The sequence below is a fragment of the Macadamia integrifolia genome, chromosome 9 (genome assembly GCF_013358625.1).
Source record: "Macadamia integrifolia cultivar HAES 741 chromosome 9, SCU_Mint_v3, whole genome shotgun sequence".
Classification (NCBI taxonomy): domain Eukaryota; kingdom Viridiplantae; phylum Streptophyta; class Magnoliopsida; order Proteales; family Proteaceae; genus Macadamia; species Macadamia integrifolia.
This window is the reverse complement of record NC_056565.1, coordinates 21,867,573-21,891,285: the sequence shown is the minus strand read 5'-3', so window position 1 is coordinate 21,891,285 and position 23,713 is coordinate 21,867,573. Positions and strand designations below refer to the sequence as shown.

At 38.2% G+C, this 23,713-nt stretch overlaps 2 protein-coding genes across 2 annotated transcripts in view; both read left to right on the top strand.

Moving 5' to 3' along the window:
* Positions 1–1,883: 1,883 nt before the first annotated feature.
* LOC122089618 lies at positions 1,884–3,858 on the top strand. The gene is made up of 2 exons (XM_042659339.1): positions 1,884–2,167; positions 3,675–3,858. Exons 1-2 carry the CDS (start codon positions 1,884–1,886, stop codon positions 3,856–3,858), a joined length of 468 nt encoding a protein of 155 aa, XP_042515273.1.
* A 2,799-nt stretch (positions 3,859–6,657) lies between these two features.
* Positions 6,658–23,713, top strand: part of LOC122088993 (putative ion channel POLLUX-like 2) — a 38,482-nt gene continuing 21,426 nt past the window's right edge. The window contains 10 exon segments of the mRNA XM_042658399.1: positions 6,658–6,986; positions 9,361–9,434; positions 11,070–11,236; positions 14,468–14,760; positions 16,781–16,852; positions 21,354–21,429; positions 21,557–21,655; positions 21,748–21,902; positions 22,017–22,121; positions 22,811–22,897. Of these exon segments, the coding sequence (XP_042514333.1) occupies positions 6,889–6,986; positions 9,361–9,434; positions 11,070–11,236; positions 14,468–14,760; positions 16,781–16,852; positions 21,354–21,429; positions 21,557–21,655; positions 21,748–21,902; positions 22,017–22,121; positions 22,811–22,897 (1,226 nt within the window). The 5' untranslated portion in view covers positions 6,658–6,888.

Sequence of the window (23,713 nt, the reverse complement as noted above, 5' to 3'; positions counted from 1 at the left end):
CTTGCTTTCTTCTCTTCCTCCTCAGCTTTGAGTTAATGTATCATTAATACACCTCAACCACCTCTTTTACCTCCTTTAATGGCCTAAGAACATTTATCATCAAGTATTCATGTTCATTCAAGGACCAACAAAGAGGGGGAAGCTTCTCTTGCCAAAATCGTAGCCTTCCTTCACTCAAAATCATTTTTCTTGCTTCCATGTTATAGGTCTTGAAAAAATGAAGAAGCTACAAATTGGTTCACCCAAATCCGAGTTAAAATGAGGGAGATATGACCATTTGAAGTTGGAGCAATGAGATAGCCTGAAATGGAATCTTCATAGGAGTGGCATAGGCTACACTGGATGTGCGTGCAACAGAGGCACAAATCTGGCCGTAGATTTCATCAAGGAGAATCTCTTAATCTAGACCGTCCGATTAAAATAACGGATAGTAAATCTCAACCACAAGATTTGAATAAGATAGTCAACTAATGACATCATGCTGACGTCAGCGGTCAGCATGCACTTTTTGTTGTCGATAGTTGATTGGTTGCTTTTCTGGATTTTAAGGGAGCTTGTCTCTCACTCACAAAAGTGAAAGGCTTATCGACCATTGGATCCGAATCCTCCATGATGGCTTTAATCAGATCTCATGAGATCCATAAGATCGAAATCTTTTTTATACCTTCTATGCACGCGCGAAACACCACAACATAACTTGATAAGGTGTAGCGCCAGTGCATCAAGGATTATGCACCTAACCAATCAAATCCTACGCGAAAGCATCTATCTCATCCATGTGAGCATAAAATCCCAGCAGCCTTTGGATGGGCATCAAGCCTACGTGGTCGAATCTGGACCATCCATTTCACTTCCCTTTACTCCTCTTTATTACAATCAAGCCCCTACCTCCATATATTTCGGTGCTTAAAGACCCCTTACAACTCAAACCTTCAAAATCTTGAAATTACACAAAAGTCCTTCAAATTTTGAAAATAAATTCCAAAAAATCCACCCAACACCGAGAGCAATTGATGGATTTTCGGTTTGGATTTTCGAACTGATTTTACGAAAACACTTATAAATTTTTCATACTATATCCGATCGAGATGAAACAAAGTGCGTTGGAACCATAACTGGACGCTCTATGACTTTCTAGAAGACTCAATCATCTGACTCATCCATATAAAAAGACCAAAATTCCCCTAGATGTTTCCAATGACGTATCTTTCTCATACGGAATCGAAAATTGATGAAATTAGAACCTTTGGAAAGATTGGATTTTTGTCGTATTGTTACATGGAGAACACTTCTTTTAAAAAATTCATCTTCAATGTCGAAACTATCCTTGACTGTCACAAATGCCGTAACTTCTTCATATGGTATCGGAATGCGACAAAATCAGATGCACTGGACTAGATAAATTACAATCTATATTTTTTATGAAGAAACAATCTTCCAAAAATGTCATTTTCATTGCCAAAAATGCCCTCGATTGTAAATATGCCAAATTTTCCAGTTTTGACCCAGAAACCTGCACCACATACTAAGGATGTATCAAACCATTCCATGTATACCAAGAAGTTCTATTATCTCATCAGTGATACTAGACACTGTTATGTCATTATTTTCATCTACGTCACCCAAACTGGCCACGTCATCATCGCCACGTGGCTGAGTTACTAACAAGGACAACTGTAAAACAACATATGCTTGATATGAAAAAGGCTTATGATCACCTAGAATGGGGCTTTATTGAGGGTGTCCTTTGAAAATTTGGCTTCAATGATCAAGGGGTCCAGATGTGTATGCAATGTCTTCTAGCTTCCCACTTCAGAGTCTTGGTGAACGGCATTCCCCATGGTAATATTGTTCCCTCTCACGGGATTCGACAAGGAGACCATATGGCTCCTTACATTTTTATTCTCTGTGCTCAAGCCCTCAATTCCATCCTTGTAAATGCTGAAAGTCTTGGTGATATTCATGGTATTCGGGTTAAATGCCGTGCTTCGCCTCTCATGCATCTTCTATATGCAGATGATTGCCTTTTGTTCTCCAAGGTTGACATTGTCGAGCTTTCAAACCTTAAGCAGTGTTTGGATCTCTATTACAAGGCAAGTGGGCAAGCCATCAACCTCTCAAAGTCTTCCATCACTTTCAGCCCAAATATACATCCTCACATCCATAGGTAGTTGTCTAAGTCCTTGAGGATTCCACATGTGGTTTCCCCTTCAAAATATTTGGGCCTCCCTGTGGATTTTTCTCAAAGCAAGAAGGTTTTGTTTAAGGGCATTCGAGATCGCTCCATAAGGCGTATTGGTGGTTGGAAATGCCAGCTCCTCTCTCACTCGGGTTGAGAAATTCTTCTTAAGTCGGTGGTCTCTGCCATCACTGCCTATTCTGGTTCTCATTTCAGAATTCCTGCCTCTATTCATAGTGACATAAATAAGGCTGCGGATTCCTTCTATTGGGGCCATCAAGATAGTGAGTAGGGGATCCATTGGATTTCATGGGAGCGTCTCTGTCGGTCTAAAGACAAAGGAGGGTTGGGCTTTCGGGACTCTAGGCTCCACAGCAAAGCTCTTTTGGAGCGTGCCTCTTGGAAGCTTTGGTCGGAGCCCCAGTCTCTCTGGGCCCTTTTTATGAAGGCCATTTACTATCCTCGATCTTCAATCCTCGAGGCTAGTCTTGGGTCTTCCCCCTCTTGGGGCTGGCGCAACATCCTTTTTGGTAGGGATCTCTTTTCATCTGGGTTGACTTGGAAGATTGGAAATGGCCGCTTGGTCCGCATTTGGGAAGACCGGTGGATCCACTCCTTGCCAAATCAAGTGCTCCACTCTGTGATGCCCCTCGGGTTACCTTTTGACTTGGGTTTTTTAGCTTATTGATCATACTAATCGATGTTGGAATCGTGCTTTATTAGCTACACTATTTCCTTATCCTGTTCAAGAGGCGATTTTGAGTATTCCTTTGAGCATCTCTGATTGTGAAGATCGCCTCATTTGGGGAGAAGGAAATTCTGGCATTTTTTCGGTTAAGAGGGTTTATCACCTTGCATCAAATCAGGTTGCTAGTCAGTCTAGTGCTCGTCCTTCCTCCTCTGTTTCCCATGGGTTCCAAAGAATTAAAGATCATACTGGGAAATTCATTTAGTGCATTAAAAGCCTCCCAAAGATTAGGTCCTTTCTTTGGAGATGTTGTGCTGATGGGGTGGTTGTGGGTGAAGGTTTTCAACGGTGTCATATGCAGCTTGATTCCTCTTGTGCTTGGTGTGGTAATGTGCTTGAGATCTCTCTCCATGTTCTTGTTTCCTGCCCTTTTGCAACTGCTGTTTGGTTTGGATCTCCCTTATCAATTTGCATGGATGGGGTGTCCTCCCTTGGCCTAGATGGCTGGATTGACTCTGGTAGGCCCTCCCTCCATCTTCCCAACCTCAAGCTAAGTCGGTTATTGGCCTCGCCTCTTTCCTATGTTGGCAAATTTGGAAGGTGAGGAACTCTCTTATTCACAACAAGATCTACATCCCCCCGGAGGAGGTTATCTATAGGGCCCTCAATTCCTATGCGGAGTTCAGCCAAGCCTCGATTGCTTTCAGCCGCACATCGCAATCTTCTTCTTCCCATCAAACATGTTGTAGCTGGTCTCGCCCTCCATCTGGTTTTATTAAAGTAAACTCTGATGCTTCTATTCTTTAGATATCATCGACCTGGTATTGGCTTTGCTGCTCGCAACTCTTTGGGGGATTTTCTGGTTGCTTTTGCTGAACAAATTGCTTTTACATCTCCTTTGATCACTGAATCCATTGCCCTTCGTTTGACTGTGCGTAGGGCTACCGCGGAAGGCTGGTCCTCTGTTATCTTTGAGAGCGATTCCCAGTAGTTGATAGACTCTGTTGCCTCAAAGCGCTTCAATGCTGAAATTTTCTCTGTGGTGGATGATAGCATCTGCCTCTCTTCTTCTTTTGCAGAGTGCATCTTCCGTTTCAATCATCGTGGAACGAACCATGTTGCTCACTCCCTCTCTCGCAAGGCTCTCTTTTCTCCTACTGTAATTGAGTTCTCTTGTAATGACCCTTGGCTTAACTCTATTTTGCTTAGGGAGGTTTCCTCCGTAACCAATTCCTCCTTTGGGGATTTGAATTTGAATGAATGATGCTTTTTCTACCCAAAAAAAAAAAGGTGGATACCGAGTTGAAAACATGGGCACCGACTTGTTAATTTACCCAAGCCACGTGCCTTTTTATTTTTACAATGCTTATCCTAGATTACAGCTTTACTTTCACTATTTATAAACAATAATGTGAATTTACATTGCCATTCCTCCTCCTTGAACCTTTGACAAGTAATAATATACTTCGGTGGTTTAATTGCAGTCAACTAAAATTATGTAATTCCATTATGGAATATGGATTCGTTAAATACTAATATCATAATTGACTTAACTGTCCAATGAAATATAAAATAAAATATTTTTCTATTGACACCTTGATATGTGTCAATTAATTTGTAATTTTTTTTTTCTTAATATAAAACTAATATTTTTGTGAGACATTCGATCGGAATCTAGATGATGTTTTTTTAATTACCACAAAGGAAAATGTTTTCTATAGGGAGAGTATAGCCCTTGTGCCCGGACACATGTAAGAAGGGGCGAAATGACTGGTCCAACCCCATGAAATAGAAAATGATGCGTTATTAAATGATTTTTTGAGTTCCTCATTAGTTTTGCTGCACGCACATAAACCATAGTTGAAAAACCAGGTTTTGACCGGGAAGACTCGCACAAGTTGAGTCAAAATTTGAGATTCCTGGTCAAGAGTCACGAAGACTCGCTCTGTGTTAAAAAAAAAAAAAAGAAGACTCGAGACAAGTCAAGATTATTCTATATTGACCTGATTTTTTGGCCGAGTCTTGAAAAACCCACCGAATCTGGTCATTATATCAAAAGGCACTTAAAAAAAAAATCAAATAAAATCTCTTTACAATCCCAAATCCCAAGACTCCTAACTTAGTAACTTTTCCTACTTCTTTTCTTTTACCAAAAGGAGCTTGGGACCCAAGAAACTTCCTGTGTTTCTAAATCCAAAATTCTTATTTTATTGGAAGTTGGATTATTGGAATATATAATTTATATTTTCTAATCCTTAATCCTAACCTAACGTTCTAACCAAGAGAAAGACTTCTGCTTGCAACCCTCGAATTATTATGTAATTTTCCTTTTCTTCCTTTTTCATTTTTTTTTTTTGTATTTTTATGATTTATTTATATATTTATTGCATATATATATATATATATATATATATATATAACAGAAAAAACAAGACTCGGCCTGACTGAATTTAATCAGGTCGATTCACTAGGTTTTTTACCGGACGAGTCGGGTCGAAAAACCTGATTTTTCAACAATGACATAAACTACACTTCTCCACATAAAACAGTTCACCTTACAAAAAGAAAATAATATATTTTTCTTTTTAAAAATATAATAAAATAAAGACATGTTTGCAACAATTTATAGGTTCCCCACCTTGTGGGATTTCATAAAGCTATTTTTTTTATTTTTTTTAGCAAAGTCAAAGCCAATGGGCTGTTGATAACCCCCAATGCCAGGAGCCAAGTAGCTTTGGTAAGCCGAATAAAAGTATGCGGTAATTCCAAATTGACATTTCACATTCGATCTGCTTTTTTTTCCTCATAAAAATTTCACTTTCTGAAACTAATTTTATGTTTGGTAAGCATTTTAAGTTGATAATACATTTTAAGAAATCATTCTAATTACAATCTCAACTTTAAAGTACAGTGGAGATCATCGAGGAGTGGGTCGTTCAGGTCTCATAATATGCTGAAGTTGACGAAATAAAATGATAAATATATATGACATGAATAATGAATCCTGATCATAGGTGGAAGACTAAAGCCTTCATTGATATGATTTTTTTTTTTTAAATGCATTATTTACCTAAAATGTATTCTAAAAATACATACCAAAAATAACCTAAGTAACTAAAACTCCCAAAAGCTCATCCTCACTGCTAGTCCAAAGGTGTTGTGTGTTGATAGACATCTCCAGATCGAGTCTCCCAACGAGTGATTTGTTATATGGGTTAGGAGTGGTTACATGTAGGGGTGTCAACTGGTTGATTTAAGTAGGTTTTGAACCAATTTAATTAGTTTCGGTGTGAGAATGAGTGAAATCGATACATGAACCAACAAAGATGCACCATTTTCGATTTTTATCTATTTGGTTTCAGTTTATTTACCTTACAAAAAAACATGTGGTTTTTTGTTGTTTTTTAATGAGTTTTTGGTTGGTTTCATAATTTTATCAAGTTATATTGGTTTTCGTCCAGTTTTTTAAGTTCGGTTCAATATCATATCGATTTCAATATCATATCGATTTCAATGCTGTTCGATTTAGCCTTGTGATCTCACAAAAACTCAACTCGAAACATGATCCAATAAACTCATATCAGTTTTGATTCGATTCACTTCAATCGGTTCATTGATTTAGATGAAGTTTTAACACAACTAGTGGTCTGTAATCAAGTTTTACATTTTGGCTTGGACCGTAAAACCGGACATATTCGAGGTTCTTCGTTGGCCAAAAACACATACTCCCCACAGCTTACCCAAATATGCACCGTTACAGAGGAAATCAATTTTACGGACAAAAGATATCCGTTCCGTTTGAACGGTCAGAGGGAGATGGAAAGTCGGACAAGACTTCACCTTCTGTCGCTTTTCTTTCAGTCTCTGACGACCACCGTCGTCTCTCACTTCGCTTCTTGACGTTGCTCTGTGATTCCAATGCGAAATGTCGAATTGCTTTTTCCATATGAAGTCCTAACTCTCAGTATCACTCCCATCCTCCCAACTCCGCAAGCAGAGAGACTCTTGGAGTTGGGGATAGATGAGTATTCAGTTGCAGTGCTTGAGTTCATGGAGTTCACCTCGGATTTTGAGGTTTAACATGGCTTCATCTTCTTCTTCTTCCTCTACTTCGAAGAGGTGAGTTCATGGTTTCCTTCTTATTCTTCTTTCGCTTTTTTCTATTTATTTGTTAGGTTCAATGGAAACGGAAGTTTCCAGCATCGTTTAATGTTTACTGCTACTGTTTCGTGGTTGCCATGTCAAGTTAGGGAGGGTTTAGTCTTTACTAATAGGGTACTGGTTCTGCTTCTACTTCTACTTCGTGAGTTCGAGTAATGGGTGGTTTAGTACGGCTCTAGACTCTGTTTGCAGTCTGCTCACTAATTCCTGTTGATAACAGAGGACGATTGCTCGTGAGCAGTTACATCCTCTCTGGGAATCTCTGAATTATAGAGAAAATATTTGAGTGTAGTTATGGTGTTTATACCTTTTATTCTCTCAGTTCTAATTTACCATGAGAAATTCCTTCCTTCTGATAGGTACTTGATTTTTAGTTTCCAGAGCAAAGACCCTGCATGCAAGTGCTTCCCTGCGTCCCTGATTAAGCTCACTACTGTTTTAAACAGTCATTGCATTTGGGGACGAAAACGGAAAACCTGTTTCTCATTATGTATCTACATGAAAACGTAAAATTCTAATTACAGTTGCACTGTGTGGATACTTTGTCCATAATGAATAGGTGTTTTTGAAGAAATTAAAAATGGAAACGAGAGAAAAACCAACTGGAAATTGAGAGCACACATGAAAAGTAAAGAGGCCAAGCATGGATTTATCAGAGTGGGCTCCCGATGCCCTGAAAGGAACGGTGTCTAGTACCAACTTGAAGAAACCAACAGGGTTTATGTAAAATATAGGAAAATGGAGCCGAAGTTACACAAATGTTGTCCGAGTCTGGTGTATTGTGATGTTACTTCAAACGTGCTAGCTAATTCAACATGATTCTATAGTAGTATAGGTATTTAATATTGCATGGATACTTGAAAATACTTTTTAAATTTTTTTCCCTATTCCAAATTAATAAAACTTGTCTCTTTGCAATATCTTTACTCTCTAAACGAAAAGGAATAATTAGGTGGGTCTCTTGAAGAAGATATTTGCTTGGTCATCTTTAGAGGAAAGATGGAAAAAGATGCATGTTTAAGGGGTTGAGTTTTGGTGCGGTGTCATGGATGTGCCTGTTTTCAGTGGGGGCTGGGGGTTGTTGGGAGTTTTTTTTTTTTTTTTTTTTGGTGTCTTGGTGGCTCTTCTGTCACAGAAAGTTATGTTATTTCCTGCTATTTTCTTTTTTCTTTGACAAATTGAGTTCTCTCTCTGAAAAGGAGGGTAGGGTTGGGGTGGGGTGGATGAAGTGGAGATCTCCTCTATTGGGGTTTTTAAGTTGCAATATCTATCAATTCTGAATTGAAAATTCTATGGGCTGCTGTTGGGCCAGCCCTGGTGGTTTATGGACAGACTATTAAGTGTTTCACAGCTTGGGAAATGAGATGTCCAGTTTAACTAATATGAGGATTTTGAGTAGAATAGTAGGTAAGCATCAGAGGTAACTCAGAAGGAGCCTCAATGGATGACCATGTGAGGGAAACTGAAATGGTTTAGTCACTTGCAGATAAGGCTACTGAAAACTGCAGTTAGGAGTGATTGGATCAAGTTGAACTATCTAAAAGGTAGAGGGAAGACCAACAAGGAGGTGCTAGTGTTGTGAGAGGAGATTTTGTTACCTATTCTCTAGCAAAGCTTATCACCATAGAGTGGAATTTCAAACAAGAGCTGTGTAACCCACATAAAATTGTGGTTTAAGGCTTCACCAAATTGGTTGGTTTTAACAATTTTAATGTCAGAAAGTTGTGACATTACAATTCATGCCTCAGATTGTGTCAGATCAGTACAAACTTTACAATTCGTGCCTCAGGTTGTGTCAGATCAGTACAAACTTTACAATTCGTGCCTCAGGCTGTGTCAGTATTCCCTAGTTGAAATTTCTGATGACAGTTTTTTCTTTCTTCTCCCTGGAGCTTGTTCTCCCCTTGAATTATTTAGTAATATCAAAGGAGAAAAAAAAAATATAAAAGAAAAGCCCTCTTGTACATAACACGAAGTGCATTTCTGTTGCTGACCCCTATTAGATTTCTTTTTTCTTCTGTCGCTACCAGAAAATTCCATCCTCATTATGATTTAAAATTTAGCTGGTTTATGCAATCAAGACTCAAAGCTATAATTATCATAATACTTATTGATAACAATGAATAAAAAGTTTTGAAATACTTTAACTTCATGAATCTCTGATGAAATTGCTATTGGATGGTCTACTTAAATTTTTTTTAAAATGTCACCAGTTGTTTCACTTGGGCAGAAGTTCTTTCAAAGATTGAAGTAAAACTTTAGGGTGTGTTCTTGACTTTTTTCTGAACAATTAGAGTATCACTCGTATATTGACAAGATATATTCCTTCCAGAAATTTTACGACATTACAACATCGGTGGATCCAAAGTCCAGCAATACTTGTACCCTTTTGTAGAGAGTATGAAGGTGAGTACAAGCTGTTTTCGTTGGAAAATCTAAAACTAGTACTCATGCATTCCATGCTTGATATCATGCTTCTTTTTCTTTTCTCCCTTTTTGAACATATCGTCAGTAGTTGAAGTTTGGCAGACCTTGCTACTTGAACGCAAGTACAGAGATATTATATCTCAAGAACTTACAGTATATTCATCAACTACTGATGCCTTCCTGAGGATGATACAAACTCTTCTTGTTGATGAAAAGTTTTTGACTATGAGATATAATTTCAATATGAAATGAATTCATAATACATTAGATGATTATTCGACTATTAAGGGTCAGGTGAAGTATGCACTTCGAGGACCAAACTATTTGGAGCATGTAGCAACAGTATTTTCTTTTACCAATTGAAAAAGTTTGTCCCTTATAATTATTATCTTATTCATTTTTTGTTAAATTTCCTCCTATATGTTTGTCCATTTATGTTTTTCTTAATGCTGTTTCAATGTAAAACGTTATATATCCTTGATTAAAATTAATACGACTGATTAGGTTTTGGTAATCTAATCCCAAGATCGGATGATTTCTTATCGCCTTATAGAGAATTATACCCAGTCTGATGGAAACCTTATGTTATAAGTGCATATTTTTTTTTTTTTTTCTAATACTTGCACAATCCAGTCTTGCTTAGGCTGTCCAAGCCTGTCTTTCTGTTTCTTCTTAATAAAGACTCATATTTAGTCAACTCAAAGGTACCTTATCTAAATTACTTGGTGTCAGCTATATGAATCCCGTAAAGCAATTCCGCAATCTAGGACCATGTGTTTTGTTAAATTACAAGACTTGTGTCTTTTTGCCATTCTGCTGATGCAGCCATTTGTTTTTATTCTTTCATGTCGAAACATCTCATCTTGTTGCCTGTGGTGTACCTCTAGGTCCCCCTAATGTATTCATTGCTGATTTATCTCTTTTTATTCTTGTGACTCATCACCCATCCCAACATCTTTAACCCACCGTAGACTTGTTCACGTTCCATTTTGCAGGTTCATGGTGGGTTTGGTTGTGTTGTATAAATTTTGTAAAGTGCTTTAAGCATTTATATAACATATTTTTCTTCTGTTATTATTAATTTATTTTTTTTTTTTCGTGAAATTTCTACAAATTATTTCCTGCTCTGCTTCCTTTAATCTTGTTCTCCTTGTGGAGGCCAGATCAGGACCAAGTTGATGCTTGGGGCAGTTGGGTGAGTTTGTGTTAGTTGAAATCCATGCCTAGTCTTAACCACTTTCGTTTGTACCCATATTTCTACTAATATTGCACTCATTAATATTAGTTTGGATTATCTTAAAACTTATTGGTTCTGAGACACCCAACATAATTTCTGTTGCCATTGCTTGGAGCAGTGGTAAAAGGTTTGGGCTGCCAGGGCAAATGCCTGGGTTTGAGTCTTGAGAGCGCCCATTTTGCTTGAAAAATGCCGAAGGTTAGGATTCTATCCAAACTCACCCCTTCCAGGACCCTGCAGAGGTGGGACTAGCAATAAGTAATGGCCCTTTTATTTCATGCTGCTCTAGTATTGTCAATCACAAGAGGATAAGTTGTACTTAGACCTTTGCTTTTTATCCTTTGACATCATTTTACTGAATGGCTAATTTTTTCCAGGGAAATGGGAGTCCAGTTCTCAAAGAATGCAGACCAAGTTTGATACTCCTACATCTTCAAATTCGCTGGATTCTAGATTCTTCAAGGAGCTGGAAGGTAGCACCCAAAGGGAGAGCATTGAAGGAAGGACACTTGCAACACACAAAAGTTCTATATTTGGGCACCCTGTATGGATATTTCAAAATACATACTGCTTTTACATTCAAGAACATGGATTGGACCTTATTTTTTATATTTTCTTGACAGATTATGCAAACTTTGTATTATATCCTCCTTTGGTTACGAGTACAGAAGGATTTCACTTATAGAATTTTTAACATCAGTAATTTTATAAAGGCGTCACTGATATTTTACTTGTCCAACATCTCAGTAACTGGATTAAAGTATTGGTATCGGTCGTCGTATCGGTTGGCCAAAATTAAGATACGTATGGTATCGGAGATACGCTAAAGATACGCACATAAATGTATAGGAAACACTTTTTTTAAACACTTTTGCATAAAAAAATTGTTAAAAAAATCTATTGATAACATGTATTATGCATAAACACTAAATTGAGGGTATTGCACTAAGAATTCAAGGTTTATAGTTGTCCCATAAATGTAAAATCCTTATTCCCAACCTTGATTCCACTTTAGTTAGAGAGAAATATGGCTGACAGCAACTTTGGAACAAAACCTCTCAAAAAATCTTGTTTTTCTGAAAAATGACCCATCTTGGCCATTATATGACCTCAGCGCACTGTGTCGGTACATATTGATATGTACCGATACTCATCGATACGTGCGCACTGTATCGGTACACACTGATAGATATTGATACTCATCGATACGTGTTGATTGATACATTTCGATACTCACTGATATGTACTGATACTCAACAATACATACCGATCGATACATACCGATACTCACCGATACGTACTGATCGATACATATCGAAATGTACATTTCACCTCGATTTTATATTTTCCATAGAGTATCAGTACATATTGGTGCGTATCGTATTGTATCGGTGATGTATCGGTGCATATTGGTATGTATTGTAGGATATATATCATTATGAAAGGATTTTAAAAATTCCATATATTGTATCGGTCGGCTAAATTTAAGATACGTATCAGAGGGTATCGTATTGGGATCGGAGATACTTTAAACCAAGTCAGTTAAAGAAATTGAAGAATTGATTTATTGTGCCCATAACTGAAAGTTTGTCTCTATCTGGCAAGGCTGATGTACCAATTTGCCTAATATGGACAGAGTTTTTTAAAGCAAGTTAATATATGACAGATCTTTACAAATGAACCAAACGGGATGGGTACTGACTACTGAGTACTTTATACTTCCAGTCTTTAGACTCTGAAAATACGCTAAGACGGAAAACTAAAAGAAATGAGAAGTATAATATGGTTTATACCTTGAGAATATGGAACAGTGAGGTTTATATGGAAGGAACCTTCTAGCTGGTTGGAGTCATCTGGTGATGCTGAGATCAGATGGATATAGAACATCTGATCATGCTGCCTTTTGATGCATGCAATGTCTTATGTTGTTGGTCCTGATCCTCTGAAAATGAGACATGGTAATTTGTTACAGACATAAACTTTGTTTCCTATATTGCTACTACCAGACACCAGGTGCTCCCCAAAGGAAATATGAACAAAAGAGTGACAGAATGCCTAGCTGTAAAAACTTACTAATATAGCCATGCTTGTTTAGGAGACCACGATTTCAAGCCCATGTTTCCTGTACTGCCAGACACCAGGTGCTCCCAAAAGGAAATAGGAACAAAAGAGTGAGAGAGTGCCTAGCTGTAAAAACTTACTCATAGAGCCATGCTTGTTTAGGAGACCATGATTTCAAGGATTTGATGAGTCTTATCTTAGTAGCTTTACTCAAATTGGGACTGGCCTGACCTGAATCATACATGCAACAGGGTGGGCATGAGCCTTGAATTGGGGATCCTGTTACAATCATAGTTGTCACGGCGTCAAATCAATCCAAGGCGGTGGAGGGGTGGCTAATCGATTTGGCGATGAATCGCCCGTTATGGCGTTGCCATGGCGGTTAAATCATCCATATGTCATTTTTTATTTTCCCTATTTTCTAAAGTTATTTAATATGCTATTTTTTTATTTCCCTTATTTTCTAAAGTTATTTAGCATGCTACAAGCCTACAGTATATACCCTATAACATATAAAACCAAAATTAAGCAACATGAAATCATAAAAAATCAACATAGCCCCGCCAAAATCACCCTGCATTTTACAAAAAATCGACCGCCTAGTGAATCAGGCGTACCTGGAGTCCATAGTGGTGCCATAGCGGTGTCTATTAGCCAATGGCCATCGCCATTTTTGAGTCACGTAAATCGTAGCACTGTCATGAACTTCATTTTCAGCTAGGACGCCAAATTGCCGCCTTGGAGACGCCTAGGCAACGCCATGACAACTATGGTTACAATTCATTGGGATTGTCACCAGTCCTTATCAAATCATTTCATGCTGTTAGTCAATTTGGTTAGTCATTTAGATCTCCGTATGGCATTGTGGGGGACCTACCCAAACCATGTAAGAGACTTATGTCAATACTCCCAACCTGTAATATTTAAGCAAATCTTACATGGACTTCTCTGCTCCACTGTTACCCAAAAAGTAACTAAACTTTCTTTAGCAACCCATATCAGTAATCCCAACGCGTAATATTTAAGAAAGAGGATACGTCTTGAGTCCTTAACTTTAGTCTATTTTGTGTGATTACTGTTAGCACATTATTCAAATTTATTTTCTATTAATGTTACTTAGGGGGGAAAGGTCTGTAATGAAATGGTTTTGGTTTCCTGCAGCGAAGTAGGGTGGGTGGAAGATTTTTTTTTTTTTTTTTGATGAAAAATAATTTATTACCGAAGAGAAAGAGAAACAAGGGGCCCCAAATAGGGGAAAGAAGAAAAAAAAATTATAAAAAATAGACAAAGGCAAAACCCTTAAGGGAGGTGAGACCCCAGGAAACAACTATGCCTGTTCCTTGGGGAATCAATACAGCGGGAGGAGACAGAGGAAAGATTTAGTTTTGTTATGTGGTGGTTTTTTCGGAATTGTGAGTTTCTCCTCCCCAGTACTTTTGCTACTGTGGGTGGACTTTTGGTGCACCTTGGTAGCTGTGGGTGAAATTTAGGTTTTTCTTTCCCTGCTTCTCTCCTGTTGCTTCTCTGGATTTTGATTCCCCTCAATTGTATATTTATGGTATGCTCTTTTTTCTTGATAACCTTCATCGTATATTAGAAAAAGAACAAAAAAGAAATGGTTTTGATCTATGTCATTTTCTAGAACAATAATTAATAGTTCACCCTTTTTTGTAATAGTTAATATTAACTGATAGTTTTTCTTATGTTTTTTCAGCAGTGTGTGCAGCATTGTGGAGCTGAACTCCTTATAGGATCTATATTATCCTATTTCTTGTTCAGACAGCATTTGTTTAGTCCCATCCATAAATTCATGAAGATGGTCCAATACTTGTTTCTCTCTTTTCCACGGGCGTTAACAAACCCTCCTTTTGCTTGTATATCTAGTTCCATCAACAAACCTATACCTCTGCGGTTGGAGGTATCATTGCCATCTTTTCAAGATGTTAAGTGGAGCCTCGCGCGGTTACTATATTTATTCGATATTCAACTTGAGAGAAATGCAGTCACGTAAGTGATATATTTCTGCAGTTCATCGTGAACAAGAGCATATTCTATTTCAGTGTGCACCGAACTTCTTATTATTGGTAGTGTTTTCACTGATCATTGGACTGGGTGGTTAGACCACTCGGACTGTTAACTAGCCTAACTGGCTCATCTCAGTTTGAGATGTGTAGTCTTCCTAGAACTGTCAAATGGTCAATGACAGTCCAGTCTGAGAAATTGAATTGTTCTGACCCTTCAAACCTAAAAGTTGGAGGACCAGACCTTGAGAGTTGTATATTTCTCATTGGGAAAATACTTTGAACCCTCGCTTTTTTGTCAAATAATAAATCCCACAATTTTCTGGATTTGCATGTCAATAAAAATTCAAAAGCTTTCTGTTAAATTTATGTTGATCTGTTTTATAAATCAATGGAAGTGTGCATGTATCAAACTTACACTTCGAATATGCCATTTTGCTGCCTCTCAGTGTTATTAAGAGAAATTACTTAGCTACCCCCTTACTTTTTGATGAGGCAATTTAACCACCCTGTAATTTTGAGATACCTTTGTCTAGATGGAAACTACTTGTACATCTTTCATGTAATTGGAAATAAGTTCACTAGCAGGACTTTTCTATATAGACCACCCACGAGATATTTATCCTTTTTCTAATTGTTAATTTTTATTTTAGTTGATTTTTTCAAAGGATGATTTAGGAATTTTGAAATACTGCATTGTAATTTTTAAATTATAAAAAAATATGAATTTAATTCAGTAGTAAGTATATAAATGATGCTATGGTTGAATCTTGCAGATTTTTACTGATGTTTATGTGGTTCTTATTTATTAACTTGCTATTTATTGGTCATAATATGGTACTCCTCAATATCCTATTTCATTCTCCCATACTGTTGTTCTATACATGTTCTGTATTTAGCCTCACATAGAGTTTTTTATTTTCTAAAATTTAGAATAGATAAGAGTTATATATTCACTTATTTTTTAGAGGAATGCTCTTGTTCAGTGCTTTGTAGAGTATTTTGAGACCTGTTTTGTACTAGGTAGAATGGGCGCTTACAACCTTCCATCTTGTAAACCTGATAACTGATCCTTCTGTGGATCAGCAATTTCAGAGTGTTGATTCTAATTTTAAACCTGATTCTAGGTGATGACAAGTTCTAATCCCCGACAGTCTTCAGACCTCAGGTTCTAACTAAAAGAAGGCTGCTATGCAACGTCCCCCTACACAAGACAAATCTACACTAGTAGGAAATTAGTTTTGTCCTATTAACAGCGGAGTTCTGTGTTTATATTGCTTTGACCTTCTATCTTCATAAGGCTGGTGCTTCTTTTAAAGGAAAAGAAGTGGAAGAAGAAAAAAAAAAAAATTAGATTAATTGATTATGCCAAACATACTAGTTGTGAGTTGTGAGCACACGTAAAAGTCACATTTGATTGATAATTCATGTCACTATAGCAGAATTTATTGCCCCAGACCCTTTTCAAATCTAACATGTATTTTCTACTTCCTACACAATTTACAAAGAATGAAAACTATAAAAAAGGGTGTACTAGTGCATGAGGCTCTTGCCATTGCGGGGTCTAGGGAAGGTCATAATATATGCAGCCTTACCCCCGCTTCGAGGAGAGGCTGTTTCCCAATCAAAATAAATGTATGAGGTTGTTTGAAAGCTTAGAACTTGCATTGTATATTTGTATATCATTGCTTTGATTTTTTTACGTTTCTAGTGTATATATTCTTTTATATCAAAGATATATATATATATATATATATTCTTAAGAGTGCATTCAAATTAGAATAATCTTTGGTATTAAGGGTGTATAAGATTTCCATTTAGTTGGGATAAGGTTAATTGAATAGCGTTCAGTTGTATGAAGAGTGCAAATTTTTCTTTTGTGGCTGATCCAAAATAAATAAATACAGATGATGTTTTTAGCATAATCGTACCACATGAATATCCACATCATATGCTTGTAATCTCTACTTGTGTGACCTGATTCATTTGTAATTGGTGCTCTATGGGATCTTTGTAGCACTCTTTGTAGCATGCTTCTCTTTTGTTATCATTGGAGGTTTCATATTCTTCAAGTTCAGGTAATCTTTAATCTCTATTTGTGGAATATAATATTAGTATTTACATTCTAAAATGTAGTCTATATAATGTCCTTCGTAGGGGTCCCCAATTGTTGGGGTTGTGGGCGGTGGTGGTGTCATATATTTGCTTTTGTTGGATGGAGTAATGAATTGTGTCAAATATGACACCAGGTCTCTTTATCTATAATAACGGAGAGAAAATTCTAGAATGTTACGAGGATCATTAAACCCCTTAAGGACCTAAGGACCCTTTCGGAATCTGACACTTTCCTTAAAATCTATTATTACAACACTCTCCCTTAAGCTGGTGCATAAATATCACATATGCCTTACTTGTAGATAATATGATGAAACATTTTACTACTAAGATCTTTAGTAAATACATCAACCAATTGTTTACTACTGGGAACAAAAGGCACAGTGATAAGACTCATGTCCAGCTTTTTTTAATGAAGTGTCGATCGATCTCCACATACCTGGTTCGATTATGCTGGACAGGGTACTGAGTAATGCTAATGGCAGATTTACTGTCACAAAAGAGCTTCATAACCTCATAGGAAGGGTGGCAAGGACAACTGGACAACCAAATCTGTGAGAAGACTATGAAGCCATAGGAGCTTATGAATTCCATAAGCCATAGTACAGAACTCTGTTTCGGCACTTAAACAGGCAACCATGTTCTGCTTCTTGCTTCGCCATGTAACAAGGTTACCATTAACAAAGTGCAATAACCAGTAGTAGACTTGCAATCATCAGGGGAACCTACCCAATCAGAATCCGTGAAGTCCTCCACTCGAAGGTGATCATAAGGAGAAAAAATGATGCCACATCTTGGGGCAGATTTCAAATAATGGAGAATACGCAACACAACTTCCATATGAGTCGAGTAGGGATGATATGCATGTCTTGACTAACCAGGTTGACGACAAGTGCTATGTCAGGGCGTGTATGAGAAAGATAGACCAAGCACCCCACTAATCTCTGATATCTCCTCTTATCCACAGGGTCACCTTCCTTGCTGCTTAGGTAACTGTTAGCTTCAATTGGATTATCTGCCGGCTTACACCCCTAATATGCTTATCTCAGGAAGAAGGTCATGCACATACTTCCGCTGAGAGAAGTAGATCCCACGAGAAGTCCTGTAACTTCAATACCAAAGAAGTAACAAAGTTGTCCTAGATCTTTGATCTCGAATTCCCCATCCAAGTATCTCTTGAGGCGAGAGATCTCTACCAGATCATCTTTAGTAACAACAATATCATCTACATAGACTATCAGGATAGCAATCTTCCCACCGGATCTCTTGATGAACAAAGTGTGGTCAACATTGCTTTGAGAGTAGTCTGTAGCAATCATAGCCTTGTGGAAATGCACGAACCAAGCACGAGGAGATTGCTTTAGCCCATACAATGCATGCTTCAACTTGCATACCTTTCCTTGTGTTTTGGAGCAAGTGAACCTAGGAGAAATGTCCATATACACTTCTTCCTCAAGATCTTCATTAAGAAAGACATTCTTCACATCTAACTACTGGAGATCCAAACTAAGTTGGTGGCACAAGCTAAGATAATGCGGATTGTGTTCATTTTAGCAACTAGCGCAAACGTTTCCTAGTATTCGATCCCATAGGTCTGAGTGAATCCTTTTGCAACAAGTCTGGCTTTGTACCGATCTCCTGTACAATCAGCCTTCTATTTCACTGTGAAGACTCATTTACAACTAATTGTCTTCTTTTGTGAGGGAAGACACTAGATCCCATGTGTCATTCTTCTTTAGAGTTTGCATCTCTTCAACCATAGTTGTCTGCCATTGTGAGTTTGCACTCGTTTTCTACTAGGTATGGGGAAGGGACATAGGATAGAGAAGACACAAAACTATAGTAGGAAGGAGAAAATGAGTCATAAAAAACAATTTTAGCAATAGGATATAAAATACAACACCAAGTGCCTTTACGAATGATAATAGGCAACTTAAGAGACGGGTCAATAGATAGAGAAGGAGAATTACTTGGGCATGGTTTTAAGTATCTCCGATATGATATGATACATTCTGATACGTATCTTAAATTTAGCCGATCGTTACGACAACCTATGCCGATACCGATACTGATGCTGATACTTTAATCCTTGAACTTTAGCATATCCTAGCTTATATTCGACATGATACGATACCCTCCGATACATATCTTAAATTTATCTGATCGAAATAGAGATCGATACGATACTCTATCCTTGCCTGGGTCCAAGGGGACAAGATTAGGCTCGAGAGGAGAGAACTGGCATGATAGGGTAGATGTTGGATGTATAGTGGTCTGAGTCTGCTATTTGCGACTATAAACATGTATCTTTACCTAAGGTGAAGTAGGAGTGTTACTCTCCCCATGAAACGGGATATGACAGGAATAACAAGTTCAAGATGCGGCACATCTTCCACAATGGAAGGAGACTCCCTCGGAGAGGTGGCTGAGTGGCTCAGTGTAGTATAAAGCAGATTTGTGAAAGACAACATCTGTAGTTACAAAACAATGTCGAGTAGGAGGATGAAAACACCGATAACCTTTTTAGTAGGAGCATACCCAAGAAAAATGCATCGGAGGTCACGAGGATCAAACTTTCTGTGAGGGTGATGATCTGAAGTATATCAAACACTACCGATTTCCTTAGGAGGAATAGGAAAAGTAGTGGACCCCTGGAGAAGATCCAGAGGGGAGTGAAAGGTGAGAACCCGAGAAGGCATCTGGCTGATCAGAAGGGCCGCAGTAAGAATCGCGTCACTCTAGTATTCGGGAGGAACATGCATCTCAAACATAAGAGAGTGGGCCACCTCACAAAGGTGGCAATTCTTCCTCTTAGCAATGCCATTTGAGTAGGATTATCGACACAATTGGTCTGATGGATCATCCCATAAGCGTAAAGGTAATCCTAAAAATGACCCTTCGAAGTATTCGTGGCTATTATCACTTCGAAGGATTTTAATGGTAGCACCGAACTGAGTCTAAACCATCCGATGAAACTGCTAAAAACAATGGAATATCTCGCCTTTGGTTCGCATATAAACCCAAGTGGTACGAGAATGATAGTCATTAAAAGAAACAACATTCTACAATTGTTTCTTCCTCTCTTCTCTTCTTCTCCTTCTCCTCCAACCTTTTACTCCCTTGTTCTCTTATTCTCCTTTAATCTTTATATTATAACTTTTTTTTTGTGGGTAAATAAATAAATAAAACAAGGAAAAAGAGGGGGGGATATACAAAGCCTATGAAGGCAAGGGCTGCACTAGGCAGGGGGAACAACCCATTAAAGGGCAGGGAGAGACAAAATAGAAAATGGATGGTCCCAGGAAACAACAATAAGCCTGTTCCTTAGGGTGTCTGAGACTGAAGCGTGAGGAACCCAACTAAGCTTGGAGGAGACATCAAAATAAATGCCCTTCCTAATCGAATCAAAAGATCTAGAGTTTGAGGACCATCTGTGGAGATTCCTCTCCATCCAAATGTGGTTGATGGTGGCGCAGAAGGTGAGTTTCCCATTGGAGTCACAAATCGATCTACCCGCAAAGGACATGTCGATCCAAATCCATTCTCTCTGAAGGGGGAGGGGACGTCTTCTGGCTGGCCAGATCTTGGCAAGGATAAGCTTCTGAATAAAGGAAGAGAATGCGCAGTTAAAAATCATGTGGTTAATGTCTTCAAGGCTGTTCCATCAGAGGCAACAGGAGGGCTGAACCTGAATGTGCCGGTGTTGGAGGAAGGCTGGGTAGGGAGGCAACTGGAGAGGGCTGTCCAAACTATAAAGCCATGACAAGGAATGTGGAATCTGAATCAAACAACCCTGAGCCAAGGAGAAGGGGGGCCCGGAGAGCGAATTAGGTTCCAAGCCGTGGAGGAGGAGAACAGACTAGAAGAAGAAGGAGACCAGGAAATTTTATCGGCTGGACTAGGAGAGGAGGGAGAGGGAGGGGGAAGGTGAGGGATGGCAGACCAAAAGGGAAGGAGGGAGGGGGTGTCCGTAGGGGGGACCAAGTACCCTGGGAGATGATGGTGGAGACAGGGGACTCCGTAGGAAGCCGAGAATAGTAGACTGTTCTGGAACTAACTTGATGGAGGAGAATACCAAGGGGATGCCGATTATCCAGCCAAAGGGAAGTCAAAACGTCCACCTTAGGATCTTAGGAGGGAGGGGATAATATATTCTAACGATTATCCCACCTTGGGAGGACTATAATTTCATTCTCAGTTTGTCACTCTTCCTATTGGTGAAACCCATAATATATTTGCTTATCTATGTTAACTATCTTGAAATGTTGTTCTATTCCCTCTAAATTTTCTATCATGTATCTTAATAAGTATTCAAAATGCTTTTCTCACCCATTCTTGCGTCCAGTACAAGAAATTGTTGAATGATCACTTGTTATAATGAGTGTCATCTGGTTCTTCTATTAATCATCTTTTAGTTATCATTTTAGTATCTAATCAGCATATATTCTGTGTTGGATATTTCAGCGGTAGCACACAATCTCTAGAGGAGTGTTTTTGGAAAGCCTGGGCATGCCTTTGTTCATCATCTACTCACTTAAAAGTATGGCACTGTCGCTTACTTACTAAAGTTTGATGCTTCATGAAGATATTCGTTTTGCATTTCTAATTTTATGGCAGGATAAGGATATGATTTACAATTCCAAAACCATTCACTTGTTGCACTGCAGGAAAAAACACGAAGTGAACGCATACTTGGTTTTGTGCTCGCTATATGGGGCATATTATTTTACTCCCGCTTACTGAGCACGATGACAGAACAAGTTAGGGTAAGTTACATGTTTGTTGTATTTGTTGAAAAAAGGAAACTTTAAAAGCTAAATTTTTGAGAATGACATCCTCATGAGTAGCATCTCGACAGAGTAATATGCTAAAGATCAGAGAAGGAGCTCAAGAACAAGCTATGGAGACAGATCATATTATCATTTGTGGAGTAAACAGTCATCTTAGCTTTATATTGAAGCAGTTAAATAAGTATCATGAGTTTTCTGTCCGTCTTGGCACTGCTACAGCTAGGTAATTTGTTCTTTAGCTATCATTTAGAGCCCTCATTAGTATGGTGAGTTTGATGAATTACCCATACTTTAATTGTTCTAGCTTGTTTAATTCCTTAGTTTGTATATTTTACAGGAGGCAGAGAATTATTCTTTTGTCTGACCTTCCAAGGAAGGAGATGGACGAGGCTGCAGAAAATATTGCCAAAGATCTTAAACATATTGATGTTCTTACAAGGAGGTTAGGCATTTGATCTATTTCTTTGCACAAATTTTGCTACAATCTTACACTAAAGGAGACACTTTTTTCACTACTACTGGACTTTTCCACTTTTTTCTACTGAACTGAAAGAAAAGCAATAGAACCTCCTTCATCCTATTTTCAGCCAAGTTCTAAGATTGACTTTATTATTTTGAACTGGATACTTAAAATTAGTGATTTGACTCATGAAAATTTAACAACTCTTTCGAGAGCTTAATCCCATTCCCAAACAATTGATCCTGTTTGACATGGGTTGAAACGGTGACCCATTTTGAATGAAATATAGTCTTTTTAAAACCCGTCTGTAACTTTTCGGAAAAACAAAATGGAGTTGCCAAAGTGTGTCGACCAAAACTTGAAAGTTTTTTGTCGAAACTCGGAATGCCTGCAGAGTCGACCTACGTTTTGTTTCGAGCCGGGTCGAATGTGAAATATTTCGGTATATTTCAACCGACTCCACCAAAATCTTGAACCATGACTCTTGGTTATGCTCGAGCATGTGACTGTAACTCCTAGTTAATTGGTTTCAACTCAATGGAGGATTTCAAATGTAATTTGTTTTTACATTTAATAATTGACATTCTCCATCTGTTAATAATTTACTTATGATTTCGCAAAACTTTGTGATTCTTGGCAATGACATATGGTTTGCAAATTTACTTCTACAGTTGCAGTCTAAGCCTGACTAAATCCTTTGAAAGAGCAGCAGCAGATAGGGCACGTTCTATTATTATATTGCCAACAAAGGCAGACAGGTAAGGCTTGTTAAACTTGCAGGAATTTTCATTTATTCGAGGACTCTGTGATGTGCAGGATCATAAATCAAGATATAGAATATGTGGAAGTTCCTATTTCATTTGCAGACAAATATCTTAGAGGGAGATGGTGGCTTTTCAATTTTTTTTTTTTTTTTTTTTTTTTTTTTTTTTTTTTTTTTTTTTTTATGAATAAATTAATTCATAACCAAGGAAGAAGAATATACAAGGGGAAAAGAGGGGGGGAGAGGCCAAGGGAGGGCGCAAGCACTCAAAAGACCAAAAGGCAACAAAGGGTACAGACCCCAATCAAAAGCAGAAGGGAACATCAAGGTGGGGCAATAATAGAAGAGGGGAGGCCCCAAGAGACAACAGTGAGCCTTCCTTGGGGAGTCAATAACCGGACAGTGGTGGCAGCCAAGCTTGGAGCTAACGTCAAAATAGATGGCCTTCCAAATCTTGTCAAAGGATCGAGAGTTGGAAGACCATCTATGAAGATTACGCTCCATCCATATATGGTTGATCGTCGCACAAAAGGCAAGCTTTCCCACAGTATCGCAGATGGAGGAACCACCAAAAGTCATGCCTACCTAGATCCATTCTCTGGCTAAGGGAAGTCTATGGGACGGCCAGCTGGAGATAAGGACCCTCTTCCAGACAGAGGAAGAGAAGGGCAGGAGAAGTGTCGTAGATGGTTTTTCATTCTTTCTAGTAGACATAACACTTTTGCTCTTTAACAGTCTAGCCACATGAAATTCTTCTTTTGAAACACATGTTTTAGATACCAATTTCTATGTTGATGGTCGGAGTTGTTGC

Bases quoted from the DNA above. Each gene is read 5' to 3' on its own strand.
- LOC122089618 (XM_042659339.1), top strand. From the start codon at position 1,884: ATGGCTCCTTACATTTTTATTCTCTGTGCTCAAGCCCTCAATTCCATC. The intron at 2,168-3,674 runs GTAGTTGTCTAA...TCTATTCTTTAG, and splicing joins ATACATCCTCACATCCATAG to ATATCATCGACCTGGTATTG.